Genomic DNA, 13,329 nt, shown 5'->3' on the forward strand with positions numbered 1-13,329 from the left:
CATCCAGCTGCAGGCAAGCGTCTGGCTGCGGGCTGTTTCGGCTGTGGAAGACCAGCCCCGGGGCTGCTCCAATGGGGTCCTAGCACACAGACCTGTACATTCTGGCAGCAGCCTGAGTTATGTGTGTCCCTAAATCTGCACGGCTTTAGCCTCGTGTTTTAAAGCAACCATTTAGCTTACCCACAGGATATCCAAAACATTCTCTGACCCCGACTTTGTGCAGGTACTCCTTTAATTGCTTACATTCTTTTTTTTTTTTTTTTTTTTTTTTTGTGGTACGTGGGCCTCTCACTGTTGAGGCCTCTCCCATTGCGGAGCATAGGCTCTGGACGCACAGGCTCAGTGGCCGTGGCTCGCGGGCCCAGCTGCTCCATGGCATGTGGGATCTTCCTGGACCGGAGCACGAACCCGCGTCCCCTGCATCAGCAGGCGGACGCTCAACCACTGTGCCACCAGGGAAGCCCTAATTGCTTACATTCTTAATGGTCTTGAACCCACAGCCTTGTCTGAGCACAATTCACATGCTTCTGTCTAGACCTCGAGTTGCCTTCTTTCTGGGCATATTCACTACTACAAGTTTGGGCCCCTCCGCCTCTCTGATCACCCACGTCCCTCCTGGTTTATTACCGGCAGTGGATCTCAGACGGACCCGCTGCTGTGGTCTGTGGGGTGTGTGCCCGGCCAGCTGGTGAGGGATGGTCTGACCCAGCCTCTCCTTCCTACTCTGGCTCCGCTGTGCTCTGTGCCTTAGAGTGCGGGGGCCTCGGCTTCAGGAAACAAAGTTCCCGGTAGCATGCGAATGAGCCCGCGGAACCTCCAGACATGCAGAGTCCCTGCGCTTGGAGTCTGGAAAGGTCTGAGTGTCAACTCCTGGGGAGTTGGCTTGTCAAGCTTTTCCAGGTCAGGGGCACCAGAAAGGCTGGCTTGGTGATGGCATTTCATGAAAGACCCATAGCCTGTATCCCCAGATGCGTGCCACTTTTTGGTGTCCATCACACCCTTGATGACTCAAGGACATTCAGACTTCTGGGCACTTCTCTCCAGTGTCCATACTTGGGAAAAATCCAGAATCTGCTCAGCCACCCACAGAGGTTGAGGCAGACCACCGTGAGGAACCTGGGGAGGTGGGGAAAGCTTGCGAGAGCAGCCGGCCCAAGGACCTGGTGGCCCCGGGCGACTGATGCTTGTGCTTCTCGCAGTGCACGGCCAGCTGTGGAGGCGGCATGCAGACGAGGTCCGTGCAGTGCCTGGCGGGGCGCCGGCCGGCCGTGGGCTGCTCCGCGCACCAGAAGCCCGCGGCCTCCCAGGCCTGCAACACCCGTTTCTGCCCCATCGCACCGAAGAAAGGTGAGTGTCAGAGCCCCTCGGCTTGACCTTGGCCTTTCGGGGGGGCCATCCCGTTTCCGGAGTGTCCCCTAAGAGGGCTGAGCAGGTGCGGGGTGCCTGCTAGGTCGAGGGGTTGGTGTCGGCTCCCCGGTTCTCTCTCCATCTCCTCCCCCAGCTTTCCCATGACATAGCCCACAAAGCAGACCCCTCGCTTCTCACGCCTCCCCAGAAATGACACGGACGGTTGGGAAATCAGATTGCTTCTGTTTCACTGCTGCTCTTTATATTCAGAGAAGCGGATTTTAAGTAGAGCAGCCTTTTCCGCCCGAGGTAAAGGAGAGCCCAGATTATTCCTTGGATGCGCTCTAAACGCCATCCCTGTGCCCACTCCCTCGGTGCCTCAGGTATTTGCGGGGACCATGCCCTGTGTATCTGTCGAGGTTTCTGGAAGAGAAAATGGGGCTGGAGGAGAATGAGTGGTCTGGCTCAATCAGGGACTCGGCAATTGGAGTCCAGTCCACAGAAGCCCCATCGCCTTGGGTGGATGAGTGGTTACGTGGATGGGTTTAGCACAAAAAGCAGAGAATTTCAACTTTGCGGGAAGCTTCCAAGAAAGGTCTTGTGAAAACAGCACAACCCACTTGGCCCATTTGACCTGAAGAGCTGCCCTCCTTCAGCAGCTTCAGGGCAATGACAGATTTACCTTGATTTGCTGGAGTCATTGCCAGTGGCAGCAGACACGGGCTGCTGGCACGGTGACTAACTCGGGACTGCTCACTTTCAGACGCCCTCTGCGAGGACCGCTTCCACTGGTGCACCCTGGTGCCCCAGCACGGGATGTGCAGCCACCACTTCTACGGCCAGCAGTGCTGCAAGATGTGCTCCACATCCAACCTGTGACCTGACAGGGCACAGGAGGTACCTGTTTCCAGCACCAGCGAACTGTGTGGTCTACACCGGGGTGCGTCCGAGGAAGATGGAAGCTGAGAGAAGAAAAACCATCTGGGGCTCTTATATATGATTCTGTGCATGCCTGTGTGTGTGTATGTGTGTGTGTGAGCGTGTGTGTGACTCGTGTGTGTGAGTGCATCCCCAGGCACATGGACACGCTCTCGGGGAGGTGGGGATGTCGAGTCAGGCTGCAGGGCGCACTGTGCAGCAGGGCACGTGCTCACCTAGAACTGCAGAGCTTTGTCAAGGAAGGCAGGTCAGGAAATGAGGGAGAAGTACAGAACACCTGCCTCTAAGGATGCCGGCCCAGCTCCCACCTGGAGGTCCCTTCCGACAGCAGAATCAGCTTTGGGCTGCGTCCCCAGGCCCATCCTGCCCCAAGAGCAGTTTCTCTGCACAGGGACCCAGGGCCTGGGCAGGGGAACTGGTCTCCATCCTGACTGGGGACCTCGCCTCTGGAAACGGGAAAATGAAATCCCTGCTGTGGTGCTCCTGTCCCTTTCAGACTTGTGTGCTGGAGGAGAGAAGTTTCTTATTTTACGTTTTATCTTTCTCAGTTATTTACAAGTGAGTGTTCCTATTTAAACCCATTTCTTACTGCTTTTCTATTTCAAGTGACAGAATTACAGGTTGTTTCTGAATTAGAGTCTTACCGGTTACACCGAATCCCCACCGTCCTACTGAGGACTGGTGGCGGGTCCACTTGGGCAGATGTCAAGTGATGACCTTGGAGCCCTGTGTTTCATTTTTGTATTTTGCGGGGTTTTCAAAAAAAAATGTTTCCGTAAATTTTGGTTGTTTTTGTAACGCCCATTCAGAAGGAAGGCCTATTTCCTGGTGAAAAGCTGCGCGGCGGGCCTCTGACATCCTCCCGTCAGTATCCGTGTGGCTTTTAATCCTTTCCTGTGGTGTGATCTCCATTCCAAATGGCACCTGGATATTTATATTTACTGAAGTTTTATAATAAATTTTATATTGTGCGGCGTGCTTCTGAACTGCTCGTGAGTCTTCATGAGGTCTTCTCTGAGATGCGAGGGCTGGCACAGAGACCGGGAAATCGGCCTCAAAGAGGGAGAAATGGGGCTCCAGAACCTGGTAGAAAGTGCTGGAATCAGTCTGAGGAGAAAGTGCTCCCGAATGAGGAGGCTTCAGGGAAGACGGTTGATGATGGTGGCAGCCTGTGCAGGGGGGCACTGCTGCGGGGTCATCCCGCCCAGGGACCAGGTTTTCTACGACTTCACCTGCAACCTGCGCAGGGCAGGTGCAGCCTCTCTAGAGATGACACGGTTAATTGAAAGGTGACCCCTGACCCTGTTATCCCTGCTGTATTAGTCAGCATTCTCTAGAGACACAGGCACAATATATTTATACAGGGAGTGGGTGTTTTAAGGGATTGACTCACACGATTGTGAGCTGGCAAGTCCAAAATCTGTATGCCAGGCAGGAGTCCAGAAGTTTGAGTAAGAGTTGATGCTGCAGCCTTGAGCCTGCCGAGGCTCTGCAGAGCAGCAGGCTGGAAACTCAAGCAGGGTTTCTTTCTTTTTTTTTTTTTTTTTTTAATTGAAACTGTGACCAAAAATCCTCCAACAAGCAAAAGTCCAGGACTAGATGGCTTCATCGGTGATTTCCATCAACATTCAGAGAAGAGCCAACATCCATCCTTCTCAAACTCTTCCAAAAAATTGCAGAGGAAAGAACACTCCTAAGCTCACTCCATGATGGCACCATCACCGTGATACCCTACTTTTTCCCCTGTAGTAGAGAATGGAACCACCATTTACTGACTTCTCATTGAACATGAATCTCAGAATTCCTGGCTGTCCACTGGTTAAAACTTGGTGCTTTAACTGCCATGGGTTTGATTTTGTTCCCTATTCTGGGAACTAAGATCCTGCTGGGGGGATCATACTCATCGGCGTGGCCATCCCAGCAGAGTCTGTGGGTGACCGTGGGACTGGGGCACAGAGGCCCCTCCCGGCCCTGAGACAGAGTCAGTCCAGATGGTGCCCACACCGAGCCTCAGACCCTTCTCAGAGCAGCGGGCACAGCACCCTCCTGGCTCTCCTTACCTCGGGCCGGCCCAAGGTACCGAAGCTCCCCACCAGCGAACAGATCCCTCAGGCAGCGTTTCTATGTTACAGTCGTGAGGCCAAATTCCTTCTTCTCAGGGAAACATCAGTCTTTGCTCTTGGGACCTTCAACTGATTGGATGAGGCCCACCTCACTGTGATGGGTGATCGGCTTTACTCAAAGTCCACTGATTTAAATGTTAAATGTTAATCACATCTATGCATGCACCCCAGTGTTCATAGCAGCACTATTCACAATAACCAAGACATGGAAGCAACCTAAATGTCCATCAACAGGCAAATGGATAGGGACTTCCCTGGTGGCACAGTGGTTAAGAATCGGCCTGCCTATGCAGGGGACACAGGTTCAAGCCCTGGTCCAGGAAGATCCCACATGCCTTGGAGAAACTAAGCCCGTGCGCCACAGCCACTGAGCCTGCGCTCTAGAGCCTGCGAGCCACAACTACTGAAGCCCATGTGACTAGAGTGCGTGATCCGCCACAAGAGAAGCCACCGCAGTGAGAAGCCCCCGTGCCGCAACGAAGAGCAGCCCCCGCTCGCTGCAACTAGAGAGAGCCCGTGCACAGCAACGAAGACCCAATGCAGCCAAAAAATAATTGATCAATTATTTTTTTAAATACTTTAAAAAAATGAATGGATAAAGAAGATGTGACACACATATACAATGGAATATTACTCAGCCATAAAATAGAATGAAATATTGCCATTTGCAGCAACATGGATGGATGGACCTAGAGATTATCATACTAGGTGAAGTGAGCCAGACAGAGAAAAACAAACATCATATGATATCACTTATATGTGGAACCTAAAAAATTATACAAATGAACTTATTTACAAAACAGAAACAGATTCACAGACATAGAAAGGAAACTTATGGTTACCAAAAGGGATAGTGGGGTGGGTGGGATAAATTATGAGTTTGGGATTAGCAGATACACACTACTATATATAAAATAGGTAAACGACAAGGTCCTACTGTATAGCACAGGGAACAGTATTCAATATCACGTAATAAACTATCAATATAGTGGAAAAGAATCTGCAAAGAATATGTATATATGTATATGTGTATGTGTGTGTGTGTGTATATATATATATATATATATATGTATATATATACATATATATATATGGAATCACTTTGCTGTACACCAGAAACTAACATAACATCGTAAATCAACTAAACTTCAATAAAAAAGTTTTTTTTTTAATTTTTAAAATGTTAATCACACCTAAAATACACCTTCACAGCAACGTTAGTCTGGTGTTTGACCAAGCAAGTGGACCTCAGAGCCAGCCTAGTTGATATGTACAATTAACCATCACACCAATCCCCCTCAGACTGGATTAAGCCGGCCCTAACTGGGAACTCAGAAAATCTGCAGCTGCGCCTGGGATTACAATGGACATCAGCCCTCCCAAACGCCAGCTGCCCCATGTGCAGCTCCTGGTGTGGCCAGCCCCATTCACCCTGTGCCCCTCCCTGGCTTGCAATAGCACCTGCCCCACCTCAGTGAGCCCCTGGGCCCACCATGCGGGAGATGGTCCGAATCCCGTTTCACTGGCCTGGCTCTGTGAAGGATGCAAAGTGGCCTGTCGTATGGTCCCGTCTTCAAGGACTTGTTTCATCAGGAAAATAACATCCGGCCCCAAAGCGCTAGATTATAAGAATAGGGAGGCACAGAGGAGGGGGAGATTCGCTCCCACTGGGAGGGCAGTGGTAGACCAGAAGGGCAGGCTGCCCTCCAGACACTAACGCAGGGAGAAAAGAATGACAAGAGGCGGCTGCAGAACGAAGCTGCCCGATCTGCCCTCAACTCTGTGCTGGAGGAAGATGAAAGATAAAGGGCCTCACTGGGCCAAGTTTTGCAAAATCCTTTGCAAGGCAGTATTATAGCAAGAGACTGAAATTACAGGCCAAATATAAAGGAGGCTGTGTTTTAATATATAATTCAGATGCCACTGTGTGGGTGCCAGAAGTCGAGGCCCTGTGTGAGTGGTCTGGTTCCTGCCATCCTGAAGGAGGCTCAGTTCCAGCTTGAGGCCGCTTGCCCACCTCAGGCACATTTTTTCTGCTAAAAGAGTGTCACTGATTTCAGCATCAAAATTACAGTTCAAAATTTAAAAAGAGTCATTCTGCATTTTCCACATACTAAGTTTGCCATTCCTTTTTTTAAACAATTTTATTGAAACATAGTTGATTTACACTGTTGTGTTAGTTTCACGTATACAGCAAAGTGATTCAGTTGTATATATATATATATATATATAAAACTATCTATAGATATATAACCACCTACATATTCTTTTTCGGATTCTTTTCCCTTATAGATTATTCCAAGATATTGAGTATAGTTCCGTGTGCTGTACAGTAGGTCCTTGTCGATTATCTATTTTATATACAGTCGTGTGTATCTGCTAATCCCAAACTCCTAATTTATCCCTCCCCTGCTTCCCCTTTGGTAACCATAAGCTTGTTTTCTAGGTCTGTGAGTCTATTTTCTGTTTTGTAAATAAGTTCACTTGTATCATTTTTTAAAATTCTACATACAAGTGATATCATAGGATATTTGTCTTTGTCTGACTTACTTCCCTCAGTATGACAAATTCTAGGTCCATCTATGTTGCTGCACATGGCACTACTTCATTCTTTTTCATGGCTGAGTAGTATTCCATTGTGTGTGCGTGCGTGTGTGTGTATATACACACATACATATATATATACACATATATGTGCCACACCTTCTGTCTCCATTCCCCTGTCGATGGACATTTAGGTTGTTTCCATGCCTTGGCTGTTGTAAACAGTGCTGCTGTGAACATTGGGGTGCGTGTGTCTTTTCGAATTAGGGTTTTCTCTGGCTGTGTGCCCGGGAGTTGGATTACAGGACGGTAGCCTGTGTATTTTATTCATACAACTTAAAGAGCTTTGTAATAGCCTCTAATTTTCTCTGCTGAACCCTAAAACTGACCATCACATCATCACAAGCTCTGGGCCCCCAAAATCACCCCTCTTTTTCCCCTGTACAAGATTCCTGCTCTTTAAAAGTCAGGTTTGCAAAGATATTAGGAGGTTGGATTATAGTGAAACTCGGCTTATGAATGGCAGCCCTCCAACAGGGTCATAAATTCAGAGTCTTTAAAGTAAGTCCCTTGGAGCAGAGCGGCCGTTCCAGAAAACGGTTCTCCTGCCACTCGCAGAGGACAGGTCAGGGATGGCAACCTTAGCCTGGTCACCTGCTGGTGAGGGGTCATCAAAGGCCAGAGCCCAACTAACCTAGCTGGTTTCTTGCCTTGGCCTACCTAGTGTCTGATGCTGCTTTCCCCGGTTGCTCTGTACTCATCCACCTGCCAACACTCAGAGACTCAGAGTGAAGCCTGCTGTCCACTGGGGGAAGCTCTTGACCTGCCCAGGTTGCTGCTTCTCTCAGGTGAGCAGAGTCACTCGATCAAGGGGAGCTGCCACAGGGATGATGCTTTGCCCCAGAACCAAACCCAGCTTTTCTCGGTCCCTTAGACGTGGAGAAAGGGTGCTGAGATGAGGGACTGGAGACACAAATCGGTCAAGTCAGAGTCCTGTTTTGTCTCTACACAGATATTGACGTGCACATGCAGAATGCAGGGATGGGCATGTATTTGAAGTCAGGTTTTGTTCCTCATAATTAATTTTGACTTTTTTCAACTCAGAAAAAGCTTTTGGCTTACACACTTCAGCAAGTCCTATTTGCTAATTTCCAGGTGGAAACAGGATCACTTTGGAGAGTACAAGCGGGCACAATTAATATGCACGCCAGGACACCAGGGCCAGACACAGGAGTCTCACCTACACACACACACGACAGACCACTTCACTCACTCACGCTACTTTTATTCTCCTCCAGGTGAGAAAATGGCTTTACTGACCACACTTACCAGATGCCCCAAGGCTGCCAGAAGTGAAGGCAGCAGGGCTCATGCCCTCGATGGCTCCTGATAGCTGAGGCCTGCAGTTTGCACCAGCTTTGCAAAGCGCAAGGGACCGGCAGCTTGGCCCAGGCTAGTGTCTAACACAACACGGCCCAGCCATCGCGGTGAGCCCGCCCAGGCCCAGGTTCCTCTGGCTCGGCCTCACTTATCACACCACCAGACTGGAAGATTCCATGGCCTCAAATGAGCGCGTTGTCTAGAGGCACTGAAAGAAAAGGGATTACTCACCTTGTCATTTATGCCACCGTGAATTCCACACGTAGTCACCGCACACCGACTCTGTCGGTCAGCTTGGTGGCTACAAGGACAGCCCCAAGGTCGTGGAGACTTATAAGGACAAAGGTTTATCTCTGCCTCTGTGGCTGCCCGTTGCCTGCGGGACTGTTCTGGGTGTTTTCTTCAATCCCGAGTCCAGGGTGAAAGGCAGCCCCCCACCCAGGCCATACTGTTTGGATGGCAGAGAGAGGCAGGTCAGCAGCTGCTGGTCATGGTCGCTGCCTGTTACCGCTTCTGCCCAGAACAGGCCCCGGGTCACATGTACTCACACCCTGCCATCCAGAGCAAAGCGCACTCAAAACCAGGGTGAATGGGGCGGGGACCTGAACTCCTCCCACAGGGAGGCCCTTGTGGCAGACGGTGTGGTGAGGTGTGCACTGCACATACCAGGAAGGGCTTGGCTCTCAGACCAGCCGAATCACCCATCACACCTCCTATGTGCCAGGCATAGCACTGCTTCTACACTCACTCACGTGAGAGTGAATAGGTCCCCTTCCCTTTAAGCCGCTGCAGTGTGATGGTCCTGGACGAGCCGTTTCCCCTCCCTTGCTGTTGCATGTATTGCCTATAAAACAAAACAATTAGATCTTTCAGATTCCTCCAAAATTTCACAATGCTATCCCTTCCATTTTATTTATTTTTAAACTAACCCTTGACTGGAAGTCATGAATTACCCCTGAGCACAGAATCTCGTATCATGCAATCCAGCCAGATGGAGGGGAGGGTCCCACTCTGCATTAGAAGCAGATAAAGAGGGCTCAGGGGAATTTTTAAGGACCGTTTTGGTGGTGCCTATTGAAATCCTTACACCTACACTCATGCACTCACAGCCTCCAGAAATGAGCAAAGCAGAGCCCACTTGTAATTCTCCAAGAGGCCAGGTGGGTCGAGTCCAGACCAGGGTGTCCAGGGCTACCTGCCCACCCGGCAATGGAGGGACCCAAAGGCAGTGCCGAAGCTCCTCCTGCCAGGGTCTCCAGCAGGAACTGTCCCCGGGCCTACGTGCCTGCTGGACTCACCCTGACAGCGGCCTGGCTGCCATCCATGGTCTCGGGCCTGAGCCAAGACGCCCAAGGCTCCCACCTGGGTCACGTGCAGCCGTAGGTCACAGTGGCTGCAGTTTCTTCTGACCTCAGGTTTGATGGCTGACCCCGGCAGCTGACACCCCAGCTGGGGTTCTGCGGTGGGTTTACAAAGCATGAAAGCTTCAATCTGAAGTCCGGCAGAGACTCTGTGGCACCCGTGTACCCTGTGGCTGAGAGGCGAGGCACCCTGCCCCCCAGGTGGAGCGTGAGGTGTGTGTGAGCACATTTTACTGCTTTGCTTGGACGTCTGTCCATCACCATCTTCTCAGGGGCCAAGAAAGGATGCCAACCTCCCCAGGAAAACCAGGCTCAAACCAGGAGATGAATGTGCAGGCCACCCATCTCCGTGATTTCCCCAACACCTCCTCCTCCTATTGCAAGACGTGACTCTGCACCACGGGGCACCTCTCGCCCCCCTGTCGCCTCCAAGCAGAAAACCACGCCTTCCCATGGGGACTGGAAGGCCACAGAGCTGCCCGCCCCAGAGGTCTCCTTCTGCAAATGCAGATGGGGCTCTTCTGCTTGTCCGCTGCAGCCGGGAGCACCTAAATGTCCCATCGCAACCCTCGGACCCACTGGCTGAGGGGAAATAGGCCAAATGCTCGTGCAGCTTTAACTCTCTCCCCTCATTTTTGAGTGAGAGCAATAGTCCTCGAAGGTGCTGCACTTTGTCACACTTCTGTGCCCTTCAAGGTTACTCCCAGACCCTGGAATATCCTAAAACCCCTCCTCCAGCCCACTGTTGGCTATGGACTGAATTGTGTCCCCCCATTCAGTGCTGAAGCCCTAATCCCCAAAGTGGTTGTATTTGGAGATGGAGCCTGAGCAGGGGTAATTAAGGTTAGATAAGGTCATAGGGTGGGGCCCTGATCCCACAGGACTGGTGTCCTTATGAGAAAAGGAAGAGGCACCAGAGATTCATTCCTTCTCTCTCTCATACACACACACACACACACACACACACACACACACACAAACACACACACACTCACCTGTGCATGTTGGGGTAGGAGACAGGAGAACATTACAAGATTTGCAAAAACCAACCAAGTTATTTTTGACTCTTCCCTGACTCTCAGAAAACACGTAAGAATAGTTTTCTTATTCTTTCTTCCACTTTTTTTTTAAATGAGTGCTATATATCCACCTACACCTCAAATCAACTCTTAGAAAATTTAAATAAAGAGAAACGGCAGGAAGTAAAAAGAAAACCTGTGATATCTTTAGAGATTCATGGTCAGGTTAAGGTTCTAGGCACAACCATTCATGTTGGAAGTTTCATCAGGATGGAGCAGCCTGCATGAACAATTTGAAAGCAAACACACACAGCTGTTTCTTTACTATATTAACTGAGGGTACGGCATGTGACAAGTGGCGTTCTCTTCAATTTTGAGAGACAGTACTGTGTGAAAGCACCATAAATGAACACGAAGGATCATCTCAGCATCATTCCTTCTCTGGTCCCTCTCCCCACAGCAGGAGAGCGTTCCTACCACAGTGGTCATTAGTTTTACATTAGTCCCTTTCTTCTGTCTGTACCTGGAGGTCAGCATCCCCTCTCCCGTGGTGTGAGGACAATGCATTCTGGGTTTTCTGGTGAGTTCCAACCTCAGCCACTAATTTGTCAGCCTCTCCTGTATGCTCACGGCTCTCCCAGCCATAGGGCTGAGATGCATATCAGGGGAAGAAGGGTGAAACGGCTGCATGTGGAAAAGTCACCCCTTGTGTTTGATGGGCCACGGGGCAGGAGGACCTCTGTGTGCAGGTGCCATTCAAGGGGCTGCAAGAGGAGCCATCAATGACCCGGGTGCCTTCCAGGTCTTTGTGGAGGATAAGGCCCCTTCTTAGACTGAGTTAGAGGAATGATCTCTCTACAATGTCCCCTAAATAATTTACCAACCTGTTTTCCACATTTTCACCATGGCAACAATGGTGATTTTGGAAGCTGAGCTCACCTTAATATTTTTGCCCACGTTAGGTCCAACTGAGTCAGAGATGTAGGAAAACAAACCCTCCACTGTGATTCCAAGTGGCTTCTCCCCAAATGTCCTCTCCACCTCGTTTGCCTGGCAACAGGATCCCCTGCAGCTCTGCCGTCCTCCGTGGGCCCCTTCTCTGGAAGCCGGAGCCCCTTCCACAGGGTCTGCTTGGTCTTCAGCCTCAGAATCTTTTTCCCTCTAGGCTCTGCTTTTCAACTGACCTCTGTCTGAATCCATTCAGGCTGCCATCCCAGGACACGACAGACCAAACAGGGGGTTTAAACAACAAACGATTCTATCTCATACTTCAAGATGCTGGGAAGTCCAAGATCAAGGTGCACGCAGATCTGGTGTTGCTGAGAGCTCTCCTCCTGGCTTGCAGGTGGTCTTTCATGGCAGATAGAGAGGGCTTCCGGATCGTCCTCTTCTTAAAAGGGCAGTAATTTCACCATGGGAGCTCCATCCTCACAACCTCATCCACATCTAGTCGCTTCCCAAAGCTCCCCCCCACCTCACAAATACCATCACAAAGAGGATTTAGGCTTCAGCATATGAATTGGGGGGGGACACAAATAGTCTATCCACAGCAGCCCTTGAGATGTGTCCTTTCAGGGGCCCTGGGAGAATCACCAATGCATCACATCCAAATACGAGCCCTCTCCAAGTTCCGCTGCTTCTCTCTGCAGGTACCTCCCACCTTGGTCACCATCCTCCCGCCTCCAGTCACTGCACGGTACCTCTGAGGACCACCACACATCCTCTCCTTCGCCACCACCCACTACGCAGAACAAGCTGGCTTTAACCTTCGATCGGAATAGCCTAAGGCCTGACTGACACAGACATGCACCCACTTATGCAGAAAGTGGTTTTCATGCGGACAAAGCCCCTTCCTCAGTAGAAGCACATTTTTTTTTTTACCAAAGCTGAAAGGACCAGAAACTTCTTCACACATTCCACAAACGTCATAAATGAACAAACATATCACGAGTAGAAGAATAAAGATTATCTTCCAAATAGATTCTAATTTTCTTGCAAGTTCTTTTGGTGGGGAAGGAAGTTGGGGAATCACCAAAGAGAGAAGAAATGTGTGTGTCTGGGGCATATTGCTTTGCCAGTGAAACAGCAAATGCAAGGTGGGTAATAAACACTAACTATTTAATAAAGATTTGCCGAAATGAAGTGAAATCGCCCAAATTATGAATTTGCGCACAGAACCACGTAAGGAGAAGGCTGTGTGCTGGGTCCGGCTTCCTCTTGAAAAGCAAATGCATGAAAGACATAAAAATGCTTTGAAAAGTCGAAGCCCTATAAAAGGTAAGATATTGTTAGGATAGAGTCACCATAACCCAGGATTAATCACCATTTAAACAGTGGTCTTTATGTGCAGAGCTCAGATCTCTTTAAAGCCCTCCTCAGTGGCTGTCTCCTGACAAAGGAAAACACAGCCCATCACTGGGGGTGCCTTTTCTTTTCTCTTCTTCAACCCTAACATCTTACTAACTAGAGTTCACTGCACAGTGAGTGTGAGAAGGAGACTGACAACACATTCTTTCTAACACAGAGAGAACATTCAAGTAAAGAAAAAACCTACTTTCCCCGCAGTTTGCTTTCAGCCACTGTGCGCCAGGAATCTCCTCCCCAGGTCATGCTTTA

General features: G+C 49.9%; 2 protein-coding genes across 3 annotated transcripts in view; both read left to right on the top strand.

Moving 5' to 3' along the window:
* Nucleotides 1-2,226, top strand: part of ADAMTS16 (ADAM metallopeptidase with thrombospondin type 1 motif 16) — a gene marked incomplete at both ends in the record, with an annotated part of 159,613 nt that extends 157,387 nt beyond the window's left edge. For both annotated transcript variants that reach the window (XM_081231772.1, XM_081231773.1), the window contains 2 exons: nt 1,200-1,347; nt 2,111-2,226. In XM_081231772.1, the coding sequence (XP_081087898.1) occupies nt 1,200-1,347; nt 2,111-2,226 (264 nt within the window). The remainder of the gene's footprint in view (nt 1-1,199; nt 1,348-2,110) is intronic.
* The window catches only part of ICE1 (interactor of little elongation complex ELL subunit 1), a 535,590-nt gene that overhangs the window by 378,444 nt on the left and 143,817 nt on the right, over nt 1-13,329 (top strand). The window lies entirely within an intron of this gene.

Source organism: Mesoplodon bidens (genome assembly GCF_964165515.1).
Source record: "Mesoplodon bidens genome assembly, chromosome: 4".
Lineage (NCBI taxonomy): Eukaryota > Metazoa > Chordata > Mammalia > Artiodactyla > Ziphiidae > Mesoplodon > Mesoplodon bidens.